Source organism: Erpetoichthys calabaricus, chromosome 1 (genome assembly GCF_900747795.2).
Source record: "Erpetoichthys calabaricus chromosome 1, fErpCal1.3, whole genome shotgun sequence".
Lineage (NCBI taxonomy): Eukaryota > Metazoa > Chordata > Cladistia > Polypteriformes > Polypteridae > Erpetoichthys > Erpetoichthys calabaricus.
Window position 1 is genome coordinate 228,513,712 of NC_041394.2, and position 20,315 is coordinate 228,534,026.

Below are 20,315 nucleotides of genomic sequence, written 5' to 3' on the forward strand. Positions count from 1 at the left end.
TTTTCTGTGCTACTTAAATAAAGATGCGACCTGGAAACAAATCTTTAACCATAGTTTAATTTTAAGATGTGGTTAACTAAACAGTTTTAGGAGCTCAAAGCTAAACGTTCACATCTTAACTTGTCAAACTGAAAAACACGAAGGACAATCTAAATTACATGAAACATCTTAAAGAATCAGAAAACCTACTGACTTCTAGTTTCTAGACGGACATTTTGTTGTAGGACAGGAAGAAGGTAGAGAGAGCGGGAGGGTTCATTTGGACCAAGCAGCTGTCACTTACTTTATCAACACGAGCCACTTCAGGATTAATATTTCAGTGTAACTGCATCTCAACTGAGAAAACAGAACTGAAAGGGAAAATTGCGTAAATAGTATATTAGCTAGGTAGGATGGAGAAGCTTGAGAGTTATATTTTCTCCATTGTTTGCAGTACCTTTTTTCTCGTTTCTTGCTTTTTATTTTCCAAAATCACACGGGAGCAAAGAGACCCTTACATGGACGAGATCTTTCATATTCCGCAAGCTCAAAAGTATTGCGAAGGCAGGTTCGGAGAGGTATGTATTAGCTTAAAAACACAATTCGGAGCACACGGTCATGCCAGTTGTTGTTAGAGGGGCTTCGCGTTTATAAAAGGTCAGCGTAGCATTAAAAATGTTTTCGTTTTTTTCTGGACATCTCTAACGCGCACAATTGTTTTTTTTAATTGTCATACCCGGAAATAGAATGATTAAAATTCCATTTCTGGCTTTATTGTAAACATGTTTCACTTGTCTATTTATCCACCAGCTTCTTCTTCTTATTTGATCGAATACATTAAGATCGGATTTTTGTTCAGAAATCCAAAAAATACCCATGTTGGGTAATTGTTAGTGATTATTATGGAAATGTAAAAACATACACTGTAAATATATTTTATGACAGTAAATATATTTTCTAGCAGTTTATCTAGTTTATTTTGTAAATCTTTCTAAAAACTGTTTTTTTCCTATGGGCGCTTCAGTTTTCCTCCCGTGTTTCAGCTACGTAAAGGTCGGATTAATTAGTAAGTCATAACTGGCCCAGTAAGAGTGACAGTACCTTGTAGTGAACGGGCACTCCTTCCAGACTGGGTTCTTGCATTCCCTCTAGTGCTACTGTGACAGATAGACTTTTGCCCCTATAACATTAAACTGGACAAAGCAGTCTCAGTAATGAATGAAGGGATGGTTTTCTGGGGTTCATTTAATGTTTTTTGCAATCGGTTTAAAACATAGGGGAGATGGGGGATCTATAACATTAAACTGGACAAAGCAGTCTCAGTAATGAATGAAGGGATGGTTTTCTGGGGTTCATTTAATGTTTTTTGCAATCGGTTTAAAACATAGGGGAGATGGGGGATGGTCTATTCTTACAGCATTGTGCACATGGCAGGAACCATCCTTGAACAGAGTGCAATTCCATCTCAGGACCTGATCACACTTACAGTTTGGACTTGCAGTTTAGCCTATCTTAAAGGATGTGTGACAAAAATTGGAGTATCCAAAGGAAACATTGATGTGATGCGTAGAGAATGTTGACTTTCCACGTTGACAATGACCTGCTGGGTGTAAGATAGTAAGTAGTGCAAACACTTGCACCAGAAATGCAGCCTGACTTTAAAACAGTAAATGGCTATTATCTTTAGTAAGACTACACAAAATGAAGTGCACCTAATAAATGTACACCAAAATTAACGGACTAACAAAGAAGATTATGAATCACCTTAAAGTGTGTATTAACTGTAGCAGAGTGTATTGTTGTTATATCTTTCAGTGGGATTCTATGATAACCACACTACCTGGCTTGTATCTGGTGTCCGTTGGAATAATTAAGCCCACTGTCTGGCTGGCTGGATGGACAGGAAAAGCTGTTTGTTCACCTGGAATGCTACGGTTTATTAATCTCCTTTTCAGCTGTGGAAATCTCTATTTGGTCTATCTAATTTTATGTAAACTGCATCAAAAAGACAAGGTGTGTTTTTTCTTATTTTTGCTTCACTTGTTATGGTAATTGTAAAACCTTGAAGGCATGATCTGTAGTCTACATTGGAAGTAATGTCAAAACCTGCTTCCTTAATTCTTATGCTTTTTTTAACCCATGGTTCATATTTGATCAAAAACACAATTCCTGTTTTAAAATTAGAAATAATATTGTAAATGCATATCATTTGGACATGCATGTCATCAGTGAACGAAATTTGGATTTGGAAAGTATTTCTAGCCATAGCCCAAGAAGATTTCAGTGCTGATTTCATACATCATGAAATGATTCCTAGTGTTTTAATTTTCAATTTATAGTGCATCCATCCATCCATCCATTTTCCAACCTGCTGAATCCGAACACAGGGTCACGGGGGTCTGCTGGAGCCAATCCCAGCCAACACAGGGCACAAGGCAGGAACCAATCCCGGGCAGGGTGCCAACCCACCGCAGGACACACACAAACACACCCATACACCAAGCACACACTAGGGACAATTTAGAATCGCCAATCCACCTAACCTGCATGTCTTTGGAATGTGGGAGGAAACCGGAGCGCCCGGAGGAAACCCACGCAGACACGGGGAGAACATGCAAACTCCATGCAGGGAGGACCTGGGAATCACACCTAATGACAAAACCTTCAAAATATTGTCTTATCACCCTAATTTGCTCAGTTTCAGTATATACGTGAAATGAATATAACACTCAGTTTCCGATGACATTGCAAGCTGCAAAACTACTGTAAAAATGAGTGATGGAGAACCAACAATTATCCAAAAATTGTCAGATACTCATCATCCTAGCTGAGTAGGCACTCTACCAAAAATTGTATTACTGATAAAAAGATGTAAAATTAACAGTCAATTTTCAGTAACCAAAAACTGTTATGCACAAGAGGAATGCTCAGCAACAGTAGAATATATAATTAACCATGTGCAGCATACAGTATATTTAATAATCAGTCCTGCAATATAGGTTCAATGTATTTGATTTTTTTTTTTTTAAAGTGTAAATTAGTAGAATACAGTATATCAATAGAAGAGTCACTCCTAGGTGACTTACACAGGAATTTTTTCATATTTGTGTTTTCCTTTAGTTTTGACTGTGAGCGAAAGATTACTTTTTCTTGAAAGGAGATTTTTCTCTGTCCCAGCCAGGTGGCACAATGCTGCTCCCATTGTCTGCTTAGGGTATATACTGCACCACTTAAGCTGCCCAGTAATTCATCTAGCGATTGTCTACAGTATTCACTAATGGTTTCCATAAATATTTCTTAAAATATTGTTTTGTGTATTGTTTCATGTTCTAAATTTTTTCCGTGTTGTTATATTTAATTTGAACCTCTCATTTTAAATAGATCATTACTTATTGGAAGTGGAAGTAAGGGCACTTTGCTTTAGTTAATGGGACCAGATAGGTAGAACTAGTGCTGGGCGGTATGACCAAAATTCTATATCGTGGTATTTTTCAAAATTATACCGGTTTCACGGTATTTGACGGTATTTTTTTCCCATGCATGAATGGATGTTAACCACATTTTCCACTGCAACTACTGCAGTAGACTGGCTAAGAATAACCTATTCCACTGTCATGAGAATTGTACATTGTACAAAAAAAACATTTTAATGTGCACACAAGTATTAATACAGGTTTGCATGGCCCCATAAAGTGATAGTTTTCAAGGGGGTGACACTAATGAAGAGAAGGAATCACATTGCATGACAGTTGCAGTCAAAATATAGAACCTTTTTATTGAACAAATTTTGCAAACAACTTAAACTAAAATTTTGACAACATATTTTCAACCATCCAAAGAAGCATTTAGACATAGTAAAATATCCAGAGGTGCTTGTCAAAAGTTGTATTACACTGAACATGTCTTAGAAAAGGAATAAATAGTAAATATTTTTTTTTAAAATAACTACACTTTGTTAATGTTAACAATCTCTGTCCACTGACATGTTAAAGTGACTTTTTAAACAACTTTACCATTATTGAACTACATAATCCATCCATCCATTTTCCAACCCGCTGAATCCGAACACAGGGTCACGGGGGTCTGCTGGAGCCAATCCCAGCCAACACAGGGCACAAGGCAGGAAACAATCCCGGGCAGGGTGCCAACCCACCACAGTGAACTACATAATATTTAAACTAATAAATAGCAACAATAAAATAATAGTGCAACTTCCAGTAATAATACTATTACTTCAAGGCTTCAAGCCCAGGTGCATTACACAGTATTCACCAAATAAAATAAAACAAGTTCAACTTAGTGATGACATCTTTACCAACTGAACCATCTTAAGGCAAATTGCATTAATATGAACCTTGCTTCAACCTAAGCTATATACATAAATAATAAAACTGCAACTTGCATTTATAATGCTATTTGTGGTATAGCCTTACGGAAGCGTATTAGGGCCACGGTGAAGAAAAAAAAATACGGACACAGTGGAAAAAAAAAGCATGTCGAGATTAAAGTTGACATTTCCACTTTATTCTCATAGTTTATTTTGTCATTAAAGTAGAATGTCATAAACTAAACATCATCCTAAATTCAATATTTAATTTACTAGATTTTCTCAAACACCGTCATAAGTTACGTAGCACATTAAATGCCTTGTATTAAGTGTTCCCCAAGCCATGTTATTCGCTACTCGCTTCTTAAACTGACTTCCTCTGCAGAGGAGGCGCAGGCAGCGATCACTGCACAGAATACATTCCCTTGATGATATTCCTGCTCTCTGAATATTTAGAATGCTAAGATAAATACTTGATATCATTTTCATGATGCGATTAACATGGCTCGGGGAACACTTAATACAAGGCATTTAATGTGCTACATAACTTATGACGGGGTTTGAGAAAATCTAGTAAATTAAATACTTATTTTAAGGTGAAGTTTAGTTTACAATGTTCTACTTTAATGACAAATTGCGAGAATAAAGTCAACATGTCAACTTTAATCTCGACATAAACGGTGAGAATAAAGTAGAAATGTCATCACACTATTACACAGTAACCAGGTACATTGCACAGTATTGAAAAAAAAAATAAGTCCAACTTGGCTTGCAGTATTATCCAGTAGTATAGAAATAGTATTCACACATTTGAACATAATGGTCCACATCCGACCTTTTAAAACCAAAGTATCTCCGGACAACAGACACGGCTCCTTTTTTCGGCAAACGTTCTTCTGTGTCATTATGTTCACCTTTATCGTCTGCTACAGCTTCAGTTTCAGAATGTTCTGTCCATTTTCACCATTCAATACCTCCACTAACGCATGTACTCCGTTGCATGCATGTTTAGCGGTGCAGGAGTGAAAAAGTTCCCCCCTTAAACAGTTACCCGCTGTGCCATGTTCCGAACGTTGTTTAGGCTGTTTAAACCGGTGTTGCGGTATAAGAAAAATCCATATCATAACAAAAATAAAAAACGGGTTTTGGTATGAACCGGTATACCGCCCACCACTAGGTAGAACTTTATTTGTCCCTGGGGAAACTTTGACTTTTTACAGAAGCTCTAAATGAATTAGGATCAAATAGCTCAGAATGTTTTTAAGAAAGTCTTTAGTTGTCATTGTAGTTGTCATACGTACTGTGTGTGTGTGTGTGTGTGTATATATATATATATATATATATATATATAATATAGGGGTACCCAAAAATACCTGAAATTGGAAATAAAAATTTGTTTTAATAATTTTTACTTCATGAAACTTTAGTCTCCTTCAAAGTACTCTCCATGTGAATGAATGCACTTGTCCCAACGGTTTTCCCACTGGTGGAAACATTTTTGGAATTGCTGAAGAGGTACGTTATCCAATGCCTGCAGCGATTTTTCTTTGACAACCTCCACGGTACAAAAATGCTTTCCTCTGAGTTCTTTTCTCATATGCGGGAACAAGAAAAAGTTGCACGGAGCAAGATCAAGTGACCTTTCCCCTCGTAGACCTTTCTTTTACTTAAAGCTTCCTCTTTAAAAGCAGTGTCAAGCATCACTACAGTTTCAGCAGTTGTTTTCCCTAAGAGAAAACAAAATGTAGTGCAGACTCACTGTTGTTTGTGATGGGTGATCATAAAGAACAATGAGTCTGCGTTAAATTTTGTTTTCTCTTTGTTTTTCTTTGAACGAACTTGTTTTAATTAAAAGTAAGATATTTCTCATATTTTCAGTGCAAGATGATGGTTCTTCAACAAACTGAATTTTTTCTAACCCTTCTTACAAATTTTTACAAGGGGCATCAATAATAGTGGAGGCACTGTGTATGTGTGTGTGTGTGTGTGTGTGTGTGTGTGTGTGTGTGTGTATAGATGTATATATATTGTGAGCTGGGGGCTGATCGCACCCCTACAGGTTAAAAAAAAGATGAAAGACTGCCTTCGCATTGCTTCCTTGCTTGCTGGGCTTACTTGTGCCCAATCTATCGCACGATCCACGCGGTACTTTGCATACTTAAAAGTCCGAACAGCACCTGTCAATTTTTGATTGTTTGCTTTTCTCTCTCACTCTCTCTGACCTTCCCTGCTCCTGATGCGCACTCCTTTGAAGAGGAAGATATGTTTGCATTTTTTTAATTGTGAGACGGAACTGTCATCTCCGGTCAAGGAGCACGTTTAAACTTTTGAAAAAGAGACATGTGTTTGTTTGCATTGTTTGAATAAAGTTCATGTCTCTACAACCTCCTGTGTTTCTGTGCAAATCTGTGACCCAAGCGTGACAAGATATATACAAACAAACATAGTGGCTTACAGAGAGCGCTCAGTTCCCAACACCTGACACAGACAGATGCAGACACCAGGGGTCTCATGTATAAATGGTGCATACGCACAAAAATGTTGCGTACTCCCGTTTCCACACTCAAATCACGATGTATAAAACCTAAACTTGGCGTAAAGCCATGCACATTCTCATGCTAGCTCAAACCCTGGTGTACGCAAGTTCTCCACTCGGTTTAGCAAACTGGCGGCACCCAGTGACAAAGCAGTACTTTTGTTCCAATGTGGTTTCCATTTCTTTTTTAGATCCGCATCCCTGATGTGGCTTTATCATATACACTGAAATTAACCACATATTGTTTATTAATTTAAGGCATCGGATTGTAATTAACCTGTAACAATAGTGTCACAGCCCTAGCTAGTTCAGGGAATGTTCCTGCCTCGTGCTGTATTCTTGTTGGGGCTGGCGCGACACTGGAAGGATAGATGGATAGAATAATTAAACATGCACTACAAACATATTTCAATGTTCCTTAAAGTTTTGAAGAATCATCGTTCCAAGCTTACAGATGGTTTAACATCAATTACAGTGCTGCTTGTGTGGTAATTGGTTACTTGGAGAAAAGAAAAGGAAAGAGAGGAATTGGAGGTTAGTACGTTTGAAAGAGACAGTACTGCTCTAATAAATTATTTCATCGAAGGTCGCACACGAAGCAGGACGCATGAGCCACTGTGGTCCCATGTTTAATAACATGCATTAATTCCTATCATCGTGAAAATGATATCAAGTATACATCTCAGTATTTTAATTATTCAGAGAGCTGTAATATCACTAATGTAATGGGTTCTGTGTCCAATTAGAGGAAGAGAAAGCCTGCTTAAGAAGCATGTAGTGATTCACACACACAGAGCACATAGAAGAACACATACAAAACAAAGCATTTAACATGCTACTTTAGTTACGATGGTAATTAGTAAATTAAATGATTTAAAGATGAAGTTTATGATGTTCTACTTTAATGACAAACTACGTGATTAAAGTGCAAATTTCGAGATTAAAGTTGACATTTCGAGCTTTGTCCCTTTTTTTTTTTTTTTTTTTTTTTCTTTTCTTTTCTCTGTACCCTAATAAGTTTTCATATGACACACAGACTTTGGGATACGACTCGCCTTTTCACGGTGACTTTGATATCTGACAACTTCTTTCTTATTTCGGGCACTGTGTGACTTTGTGAACTTGAGCTTTCGAGTTTCTCTGACACTCTGTCACTCGATCAACTTCTTTTTGTTGTTTATACCACTGTTTAAATCAACAAATAGTATGTTTTTCCTTGCCTCCACTTGGTATTTTCTGAAATTCTTCTATTTTCCCCCGTGCTTTTGCCATTGCCTCTTCACAGAATGCTGAGCTTAAGGGCTGTTTATATTGATTTGCATTTTCAAAGAGGTGTAATTCTGGGAGGAGTTTGGGAGTGGCAGCAGGCGAGTGCACGTGCGTTACTTTTCACGTTGACCGGGATTTATGGAGCTGAAGAACGTGGAAGTTGGCGAATGCACAGATTTATGCATCTGGATTTTTTTGTGCATATGCACATTTCCGTTTTTGTCCTTATGCCATGTTTTAGTGTGAATTATATGCACGCCGTTATGCATGAGGCTCCAGGTCACGATACAAGGGCTTTTTATTCTACTGTGGGAAATGCTTCCCAAATTGGATCCCACCTGCACAACACAGTACAAAGCACATTAAGCACTGTTAAAAAAGCAATTCTTTTTCTTTTTCTTTCTCCAGCCGTGTGCGGCGCTCCAGATATCTATGCAAAAGGATGAAGGTCCAAGTCTTTAGAGTCCTAATGCTTCTTGTCTTGCTATATGATTGCGAGATATGGATGCTATCCAATGACCTGAGACAAAGACTGGAGTTCTTTGAGACTGCGTCTTTTTGGACAGTCCTTGGGTACCACTGGTTTGACTTTGTGTGAAATGAGTGGTTGCTCATGGAGTCCCGAATGAGGCACATTACCTGCATTGTGAGGGAGCATCAGTTACGGCACTATGGCCATATGGCGCAATTACCTAAGGGTGATTTGGCTGGCAAGTGGCTGGACCAGGCCAAATGGACACCCACGTAACACTGGCTTCAGCAGATAGAGGGCCATTTCCAGAGGGTGGGATTGGACCGTGTGTCTGCCTGGAGGGTTGCCAACCAGGATCCCAAGCTGTTTCATCATGGGGTGGGTGCGGCAACTCACTGTGCTAGTGCAAGTTCCCAAACCTGACCTGACTTTGATTACACTCTGTGTGTGTGTGTGTGTGTGTGTGTGTGTGTGTGTATATATTTATATTATTGCCTAGTTTGTTTGTTGCCATTTGTTGTATGTAGTTTGTGGTTATCATTCTGTCTGCGTCTTTTCCTTGTTTGAGGAATGGTGACAAGGAGGTTAGCACTGCTGTCTCATAGTTCAGGCTACATTTTTGGCCTCAATAATCAGTCCAGCATAGTTGGTAGACCATGAAAACAATTTATTTCTTGTATAACTCTCAATCACACAAGGAATGCCTTAATGGCTTTGACAGCCCCCAGCCTTGACTCCCTACGAAGACCTTGTAGGAAACAAAGTAGAAGAAATCTTGGGAGAGGCAATTTAGGGAGAAATTCACACCCTCCCCAACCTCCTTCCGGGTAGTTTGGGCATGCAGTTAGTGTCACAAAATGTAGTAGATACAATACAAAACAGAACCACAAGTAATCGCAATCCTCTTCCACAGAACTAGATTGCCAATCTATCATTGCTACCTCAGAAATACTGTACAATACAATAGTACCAACTACAAGGCAACATCTAGCCCTCAGGAAACACTGAAAAGACCACTGTACCATTATAATTCACTTAAAACTAGTTCATTTCCTCATTAAATTCAATGCATTTTGTTGAGTTTCTTAGCATTTCTGAGATTTTGCAGAACTTGTACTGAGCCCATCTCTGCTGGGTTTTCTCATCACTAGTAATTTGGTTAGTAACATGGAATGAGAAAACAGATTATTTTGTTGAGTTTAAATTGAAATTTGGAGAAAATGAGAAAATTTAAATAAGTAATAAAAACATTGACCAAATATCTATATTTATTGGAAAATATATTTTAGAGGGTTCCTAGGGAACTTTTGACTGATTTTAGTTGTTATTCCACTGATTGCCATTTCATACACATTACAGTCCTCATGTTTAGTCATTAAAAATTGGTCAGTAAACATTGTCTCTTTGAGGTCCTCAGGTGCATGCAAGTGAGTCTTCTTTCTCTTTTCACTCAGGAATAGTAGAGCAGACTAGTATTCCCTGACCGAGACACGTCACAGTAAAACCCACAGTAACAGAATGTGCATTCTAGTTACAGTCTTTATCCTAGATTGGTTAGTGATGATTTCCTTGCTTATACTCTTTATCCTCTTGACTAGGGGTTTCTTCTGCATTGCCACTACAGATGCACAGGTTTCTACATATCCTATAATGAACTGTGGACCTACACAGTAGTTTTCAATGAAGTCTAATAACAAGTAAACCCACCATATGCTGAAATGGAGCTCTTTGTGCATAATCATTAGTACTGATTTATTAAAACTAGTGTATTTAATATGAATTTCATTAAATGAAACCTCCTGTAAGATTGTTATATCATTTTTTTAATTGACCTGCAATATGACTGTGCAGTTTTGTTAATTCATTTTGGTTTTTTTTCCCCCCCTGTAGTCTGTCACTGCATCTAAGAGAATCCTGTCAGCTTTGGCTCTTTCAACGTTTCCAGTGCTCTATTTCTTCACTTTTCTGTACTACACGGAATCAGGGTCTACTTCTTTTCACTTTTTGCTTACTTAATGTGTCTGTATGAAAGTCACAAAATCTCAGCCCTCCTAGGATTTTGTGCGGTTATGTTTCGCAAACAAATATCATCTGGGTGATTTTCTGTGCTGGACATGTTGTAGCTCAGAAGATGACTGAGACCTGGAAGACAACTGTCACCAAGAAAAAGGAGAATAAGATAGCTTCGTCAACAGATATATCTATAACTGCAATTAGAAATTTTCTCAAATTTTTCATGGAATATACCCTTTCAACAAAAAACCTGATTATTTTGTTATCAATTGCATGGCCATATCTTCTACTGGTTATGAGTTTTATTGTTTTCATTATAATTAATAGAGGGATAGTTGTGGGAGACAAAAGCAACCATGAGGCATGTCTTCATTTTCCCCAATTGTTTTATTTTTTTTTCTTTTAACACTATTGTTTTCTTTTTTTCATTCATTTTCATTCAGGAAAGTCTTAAACTCCTCAGTTCACTTAGAAAGAAACCCATTTTCTATCTTTCAGTTTTGGCCCTTTCATTATTCTTAGTGTGGAAGTTTACTTACATACATAAAATATTTGGTGGCTGACAGCAGACATTATACATTTTATGTATGGAAGAAGATCTTTCAGAAGCATGAAGTGGTTCGATATGCACTAGTTCCTGGTTATGTATTTGCTGCATGGAGTTTTGCTGATTCACTTAAGTCGAAACCTTTGCTCTGGAATCTCATGTTTTTTCTATGTTTGGTGATAGCAACAGTACCCCAAAAGCTTCTGGAGTTTCGGTACTTTATTCTGCCATATTTAATCTATAGGCTGAATGCTTCTGTGCCATCTGTTTTTAGACTGCTTTTAGAGCTATGTTTATATACATTTGTCAATGCATTGACTTTTTACATCTTTTTGAAGAAAACCTTTGTTTGGCCTAATAGTGAAGAAGTGCAAAGAATAATGTGGTGACACCATATGCCTTCTTTTGTAATCAGCTATGAAGTGGACAAAAACATTATGCTTAACTATCTGTGTAATGTGCAAGTAATATAGAATGAACCAATCTAATTTATTTAAGAGATTCACCAAACTTGACACATAAGTTTCACAATGTGGATATAATATGGAAATAATAACATATGTATAGGAGATTTTAATTGGGGACAAGTACAGTAAAGACCTGAATGGAGCATGTAGCTTCTATCAGCAGAAAAGTAAATAAATCAAAGCAAGGTAGCTGGATTGTTTTATAATGCAAATGTATTTTGTGTTTCATACTCTTGTTACAGATTTCATATTTGGGAACATGTTTGTTAAATTTGGCGGGTAGAAAATTTGAAAATTGTAAACTTAAAACAATGAAACTAATTATTGTGAAGTTATGTAGATAGCATGGTATAAAAGCAGGTCGTCAATTCTAAAGCAAACTGACCGAGTATGTTTTGTAGAATGCATGATATAATGGCACAATCAAGGCAAAACCAAAATTCCCATACACCAGTTATAAGCTGGCTGCTCTTGGAAATGCTACCTAGTCATATCTACATAAGGTAGGTATAATACAATAAAATATTAATCATTGGTATGATTTGTGAAAGTATGGGACAGCAGCTGTTTGAGTGGTGCATTGAGGACTCCCCAGACGTTTCTTTTAATTTTTTCACATGACAATTACCAGTGTGTTGGTTACAGAGGGGTACATATATATTTTGCTGTGTTTTCTGTTTTTTAATATTGTTCTTTTGTTGTAGTGATCTACAACTGTCTACTGTGTTTCATACAAAAAAATCAGTTTTTGTGTGTTATTTTAGGTTAGTATTCTATTTCATGTGTATTTATACCCATTTTAAGAAATAATTTCATATTAATACTTGAATGACTCTGGTTAGCTGTTTATATTGGTCATTTTATTGTGTCATGAACTATACACCAACATGTGAACTAAATGGTCTAACTAGCATACTTGATTGTCCCGGTGTTTTTTTTTTTTTTTTTTTTAATGTGTTCCTCTATTACTCTCCCTGTTTTCTTTTTCAGCAATATTTTAATGAGTACTAGTATTCATATATGTTTACTTTTTGCAGTTGATTTTGTCTCTTCAAATGATTTTGGAAATGCTATATTAAATATTATGATTTTCATATCTTCATTCTGGCTGTGTATTTCATTCCATTTCTGTTTTGCTAATTTGCTTAATTTTTTCACTTCATTTTTTTGTTGTCTTTCTTACTGATGTATTGAAAAACTTATTTGTGACCATATAATCATGATGTTTCAGAAAGTAAAAATACACTACTTTTTAAATAAAATTTTCATACTTTTTAATGTAGCAGCATTGTTTTTTGTTTTTTTATTCAGAGCAACCTCAAATGTGCAGAGTATTACAAATAATTAGGAAAATATTTCATTTTTATATAATTACGTACAGGTTTGTATAGCAAATTAGTTTATATGCACAAACACCTAAAACAAGCACAAGGAGTACTTTATTTACAGGTGGACTATTATAAAATATTTTTAATGTACTGTACATTGTTTTGCTCAACAAATGATCACTTGCTTATGTATTATTATTACATTTGAATTGTTTTTGTTTTTTGTGATTACATTTTATTCATTTTCCATCAATACAAAATGAACAGTCAAATGTTTAAAGTAAAGCCTATATATAGCATCTCTCTTCTTCTTTTTTTTTTTTTGTACCATTACATTTGGGTTGAGAATTTTAAGATATTTTTTATTACCCCCAACACAGTATGAAAAATGGAAATAAAAACAAAGATTGATTAGTATATTATTGTAAATGATCTTTGACCCGAAAACAATACAACAGCCCATTATTTGTTACAACTAATAAATCTTACTTTTGTTTTTTTCTAAACGCATTTTGATTTTGATACTTGCAACACATTCCAAAAAAATTTTGGACAGTAAAGAAATTCCCATATTTTAATGTTGCCTTTTCTTTTCTCAACACTTAAACACTTAATATTAAACGTTTAGGAACTGAAGACACTAATTTATTAAATGTGTCAGGTGTAATTTTGTCATATTTCTCTTGCAAACAAGTCTTAAGGTTTTTATATTTCAAAATGTGACACGCATTCTCAATTGGAAACAGGTAGGGACTGCAGAAAGGCCACTTGAACACCTGCACCCTCTTCCTGTGCAGCCATGCCTTTGTAATGAAAGCAGAATTTGGTTTTGCATGCTTCAGCATTGTCTTGCTCAAATATGCATGGCCTCAAATTCAAGTTCAAAGTACGGCCTGCCAGAGACTAACCTGGAACAAAGAGGTGAAAGTATGTAGTTCCATGCTGTCAACTACCCCTCATGAGCCAGCAACACCGACTCCCAACTGGGCCTTCTACTTCACCCACGGAGACAACCAAAATGATCTGTCTGAGCTGAAGGTAATGATTGCTGCAATGGCCTCTGCTCTCTCACTGCTGTCACCTTGAAAGCAGCATATGTTGCCCCAGAATCCCTATGTACTTTTCAGTAATAATAATGCCTACACAGAAGTGCAAGTTACATTTGCCCAGGTCACTAAAACAACCCCATAATATCACACATGCTAGCTTCTAGACTTGTAGCTCGTAACAGTCTGATTTGTTTCTCCTTTGGTTCAGTGGACATGCCGTGAATTTCTCCCAAAAAAGACTTGAAGAAGTATTGATTTGTTCACCCATTTGTGCAGTTTAATGGAATATCCCAGATGCCACTGAGCCTAGAGAAGTTGCCAGTGCTTCTGGACACAGTTAACATGTGGCTTTCTTTTTGCACAGTACAGTTGTAACTGCACATTGTGTTACTTGATAAAGCTTTGCCAAAGTACTTCTGAGCACATGCGGCTTATCACTTATTGATGAACAATGATTCTTGATGTAGTGTAATCTAAGTGATCAGAGATAATGGGAAGTCAACTTAGGCTTGTTCCTTTTACATACTGCAATTTCTCCAGATTCCTTGAATCTTTTAATTATATCATGCACTGTTAAAGGTGGAATAACCATATCCCTTCCAATCAGTTTTTGTGAAACATTGTTTTTAAACTGTTATATATATACTGAGTATATTTTTTCATGCATTTGCGGGACAACTGGCAATCCTTGGTCCTTCTTTGCTCCTAAAAGACTTGGCTTTCCCTGGATGCAGCTTTATTACCAAAGGATGATTACAGTGTGATGAACGGCCAGGTCCCATGCCTGGCCGGGACGCCCTTTGCTATGTATGTTCCGGGGGAGCAGCCATGGACAGCTCAATACCTCCCCCGGGACGCTTGGTGGCAGCCTCCCTGACCGATGCTGATTCCCCAACCTCCCACAGGGCTCCATGGGAGATGGAGTCCTCCACAGCTTGGTTGGGGCCCGGGGTGGCTGCTAGGGGGAGCTGTCTGCTTCCAACAGCCCAGCTGGATGAATCTGCAGCCCCATCCGGAAGTGCAATTAGGACCAGGTGGTCAAGCACCTGGAACGCTTCTGGGTGGGTTATAAAAAGGGCCAGCCACCACCACTCGATAGTCGGGAGGAGGAGGACTAAGCTAGAGGAGAAGTGGTGGTCAAGGAGGAGAGTGTTTTGGTGTGTTAAGTGCATTGTGGGACTGTGTTGGGCCTGTGGGACACGGGGAAGGCGTGCCCCACGGCTGAAGAAAAAATAAAAGTCTGTTTGTTTAAGTATGTGCCTCTGCGTCAGTCTGTGCCGGGTCGGGTGCTATATAGCGCCTTTCACAACAGTCACCTGTTGAATATCATTTGTTTCTATTCATGACATTGTTTTCTTTTTTAACTCACTATTGGTTCTAAATTGCCACACCCAACTTTTATGGAATGTGTTGCAGGCCACTAAATGGCAAGAATGGATTCATGTTTATGAAAAAAATTAAGCCTTATCTAAGCATTAAACATCTTGTCTTTATACCGTTTGTGCTAGTTTTTAAATCAATGAATTTTGAAATCACTGCTTTCTGTTTTTATTTGCATTTTACATACTGTCCCAATTTTCCCACTTAGTGTATGGTTGTGATGCTTAGTAAAACGAAATACCCAAAGGCATGTTTTAGTGACTGTTCAGTTTTTTTTAATATGTGTGCAGCTTAAATGCTGTCTCATATGGAACAGTTTCAGGATGCCTGAGAGAAATTATAGTTTACGTTCAAATGTCATGTGGTACAATCAAATACTTATTTGTGTCTTTCCCACAGATTATTAACAGCAGTATAGTACCAACTATTGACAATGAATACAGTGTACAGTAAATAAATAAACCACCGTACATTAAATCCAACATCAGTTGATATATAGATGAAGCACTCATGAAGTTTTTAGTACGAGTGGCTAGCTTGTGACCTGTGGATGAAACTACTTCAGAATGTGGTGGTAAGAATGCTAAAGGTCATGGCAGCACTGTGTTAGAATGTAGATCTTTTTTGTGCAATCTATGTGATCTTTATTGGTGATAAGACCTGTGATGGTGGTGTTGTTTCTTGATGTTTGAAGGTGGTTTTTTTTTAATATTTTTATTTTATTAATTTTCATTGTAATCATTCCATACAAACAGATCAATTTATAACCTAACAAATTTGAAGACTAATCAAACCCCACCCCTGAGAAGGAGAGCTTAGCTAAAGGAAAATTGCTTTAGGCTTTTTAATAAGGCTACATTAAACAAAAGAAAGGGAGAGGTAAATATCTATGTAAATAACAGATGGAGAAGGGAGTTAAATGCAATAATAGTTATTTCTCTTATTCTAAAATAATATTGATTAAATCCTGCCATGTTTTGAAAAAATGTTGTACAGATCCTCTAACTGAAAATTTGATTTTTTCCAATTTCAAATAATATAAAACATCGGTTTCCCACTGACTTATAAGAGGAGAATTAGGATTCTTCCAATTTAACAAAATAAGTCTGCGTGCCAAAAGTGTAGTGAATGCAATCACAGTTTGCTTGTCCTTCTCCAATTCAAGTCCATCTGGAAGAACACCGAACACAGCTGTTAATGGGTTAGGAGGGATTGTGATACCAAGGCTGTCTGAGAGGCACTTAAAAATTTTTGTCCAAAATGATGTTAGTTTAGTGCAATCCCAAAACATGTGACCCAGTGAGGCAGGAGCTTGGTTGCAGTGCTCGCAGGTTGGATCCTGCCCTGGAAACATTTTGGACAGTTTTAAGCGAGACAGATGGGCTCGATATATAATTTTTAGTTGAATAATTCTATGCTTTGCGCATATAGAACTTGAGTGAATTCTCTGCTTTGCTACCTTCCACTTCTTTTCTGATATATTGATTAAGAGATCTTCTTCCCAATGTCCTCTTGGATCTTTGAAAGGTAGGGACTCTAATAAGATTTTATATATTGCGGAAATAGTGTTTGTTTCCTCGAAATTGAGCAGTATTTTTTCCAGCATTGTGGAGGGTGCAAGGTGGGGGAAATCGGGCAATTTCTGTTTAACAAAATTTCTAATTTGAAGATAGTAAAAGAAATGTGTAGCTGGGAGGTTGAATTTTGAACGTAATTGTTCAAAAGATGTAAATATGTTGTCTATATCAAGATCTCTGAGCATTTTAATCCCAAAACTTTTCCAGGTATTAAAAACTGGATATACTTGCGAAGGTTGAAAGAGGTGGTTCTCCTTGCAGAGGTGCCACTGATAAAAGATTTTCCATCTTAAAATGCTTCCTAATTTGGTTCCATATTCTGAGTGAGTAAAGCACAATTGGGTTATTAGTATATTTGCGATAACTTTCATTTATTGGAGAGCAGAGCAGGGAATATAAAGAAGTACTACAGGATTTTACTTCTATTGCGGACCAAGCCTGTGTATGTTCATTTATTTGTGTCCAGGTTTTTATGGCTTGTATGTTTGCTGCCCAGTAATAAAACTGAAAATTAGGTAAAGCCATGCCACCTTCTGCCTGAGGTCTTTGTAGGGTCGCTCTCCGGATACGTGGGTGTTTTTGAGTTCCAAATGAATGAGGTTATTATTGAATCTAACTGTTTAAAAAATGATTTATTGATATATATTGAAATGTTTTGAAATAAAAGGAGAAGTTTAGGAAGGATATTCATCTTACCTATGTTAATTCTTCCGACTAGAGTGAGATGAAGGGTTGACCATCTATGCAAGTCTTGCTTAATTTTTTCCATACAGACGCCAAAATTTTGTTGATAAAGAGCTTTATGTTTACTTGTGATATTTACCCCTAGGTATTTAAACTGATCTGCTATGGTAAAAGGTAGGGTATCTAATCTAATATTATATGCTTGTGAATTCACTGGAAAGAGTATACTTTTATTCAGATTAATTCTAAGACCAGATATCTTTTGAAATTCTGTTAGTGCTGTTAAAACAGCGGGGACAGTGTTTTCTGGGTCTGATATATATAAGACCATATCATCTGCATATAGAGAAATTTTCTGTTCCAGTCCTTCTCTGACAATCCCCTTTATCTGATAAGAATTTCGGCAGTGAACCGCCAGTGGTTCAATAGCGATTGCAAACAACAGTGGCGACAAGGGACATCCTTGTCTGGTACCACGTTCTAGTTTAAAGTAGTCTGAGCAAATGTTATTAATACAAACTGAAGCTTCTGGATTTGTATACAGTAGTTTGATCCAAGCACAAATATTCGGGCCAAACCCAAATTTCTCCAATGCAGTGAAAAGGTAATTCCATTCGATCATGTCAAATGCCTTTTCTGCGTCCAATGATAGTAATATCTCTGGGGTGTTTGATTTTGCTGGTGAGTATATAACATTAAACAAGCGTCAGAGATTTGAAGATAGGTGTCGGCCTTTAATAAATCCAGTTTGATCTTGTGATATTACCGAGGGCAGCACTTTCTCCATCCTTCTAGCTAGGTTTTTTGAGAGTATCTTAACATCATTATTCAGGAGTGAAATTGGTCTATATGATGCACATTGTAACAAGTCCTTATTTTGTTTAGGAAAGACGGTGATTAATGCTTGTCGAAATGTTTGAAGTAGTATTTGGTTGTCTCTAGCTTCTGTAAATGTTGCCAATAAGAGTGGAGCTAGCTGAGTGGAGAATTTCTTATAAAACTCTACGGGGTAACCATCAGGGCCTGATGATTTCCCGCTTTGTAGTGACTTTATAGCGTCTAGTAATTCTGTTAGAGGTTTACCCAGTTCCTCAGCACTTAAAGCATCTATTTGTGGTATTTGTGAATTATCCAGAAATGCATTAGATTGTGTGTTGTCTTCTTTGGGCTCAGTGGAATATAAAGACTTATAGTAATCTCTAAATGTGTGCATTATTTTATTATGGTCGATGGTTTCTTCTCCATTCTTTTTGGTGATTACTGGTATTGCATTGTGAACTTCTTGTTTATGAATTTGTTGAGCTAAAAGCTTATTAGCTTTTTCTCCGTGTTCATAGTAATGCTGTCTAGACTTATAAATAAGTTGTTCAGTTTCTTTAGTTATTAAGATGTTAAGTTCTGTATGTAGGGCCTGCCTTTTCCTGTGGAGAACTTCATTTGGACGCCTGGCTTGTTCTTCATCTATTCTAGTAATTTCATTTCTTAGCTCTGACACTTTCTTGGTTTCTAATTTATTTCTGTGGGAAAGAAATGAAATAATCTGTCCTCTTAAGAAGGACTTTAGAGTTTCCCAGAGTGTTCCTGCAGAAACCTCTGTGGAGGTGTTTGTCTCTAGAAAGAAGCTGATTTGTTTGCATATAAATTCTGTGCAGTTCTCGGCTGCCAATAAAAGAGGGTTAAGACGCCATCTGCGAGGTGAGTATGAGGGGCTTATTGATTTTAGCTCCAAGACTAGAGGGCCATGGTCGGAGATAACAATTGTGTCATATTTGCATGATTTAATTGTAGGCAGGAAATTATTATCTATAAAAAAATAATCAATTCTTGAGTAGCTATAATGCACTGGTGAGTAGAATGAATATGTTCTTGAGTTTGGGTTAAGAAGTTGGGATAAGTTGTGATCATTCAAAAACTGTGTAATTATCTTTGCAGTATTAGATGTCGTCCCCCCTGTCACAGGAGTCCTATCTAAGAGTGGATTTAAAACACAATTAAAGTCCCCAGCCATTATAATTTTATGAGTGTTCACATTGGGAATGGATGCAAATAGATTTTGCATGAAATCCTTATCATCAACATTGGGTGCATAAACATTTATTAAAATCATTTTACTGTTATATAAGTTGCCCATGACCATCACATATCTCCCTTCAGGGTCCGACATATATCTGATGCTACAAATGGAACTGTTCTATGTATGAGAATTCCCACCCCTCTAGTTTTCTTTATAAAGCTAGAATGGAACATTTGGCCAGTCCAGTCTTTTTGTAATCTGAACTGATCCTTGGTTAGTAAGTGGGTCTCCTGTAAAAATACTATTTTAGCGTTTAAGCCTGTTAGGTGAGAGCATACTTTCTTTCTCTTTAATTCGTGATTCAGGCCTTTAACATTCCAGCTCACAAAGTTAACTGTCCCATCATGGAGACATTGATTCTGAGTTTTTAATGTCATTTATAGTTTTAATTGGTAATATGGCAGTTTTAATCTTAGTTTCAAGATTCCCCAGGAGTTATTGCATTTTAGCCTATTGTTGCATTGATATTTATAATTATAAGAATTACAAGAATAGATGAGATATAACCTGCTCTCCTTCTCTCCCCCCTTTATCCCCCCACCCCCCCATTTTGCCTCCCCACATGAGGCTAGATCCCACTTCGCGATGTTCCAGTCCTCTGACATACGAAGAG

The 20,315-nt window shown here is 37.0% G+C and overlaps 1 protein-coding gene across 1 annotated transcript; it reads left to right on the plus strand.

The window, feature by feature from the left end:
* The first annotated feature begins 13 nt into the window (after nucleotides 1–13).
* alg10 (ALG10 alpha-1,2-mannosyltransferase) lies at nucleotides 14–10,791 on the plus strand. Its single transcript, XM_028812245.2, has 3 exons — nucleotides 14–557; nucleotides 1,795–1,992; nucleotides 10,474–10,791. Exons 1-3 carry the CDS (start codon nucleotides 393–395, stop codon nucleotides 10,597–10,599), a joined length of 489 nt encoding a protein of 162 aa, XP_028668078.2. The 5' UTR covers nucleotides 14–392; the 3' UTR covers nucleotides 10,600–10,791.
* The last annotated feature ends 9,524 nt before the right edge of the window (nucleotides 10,792–20,315 follow it).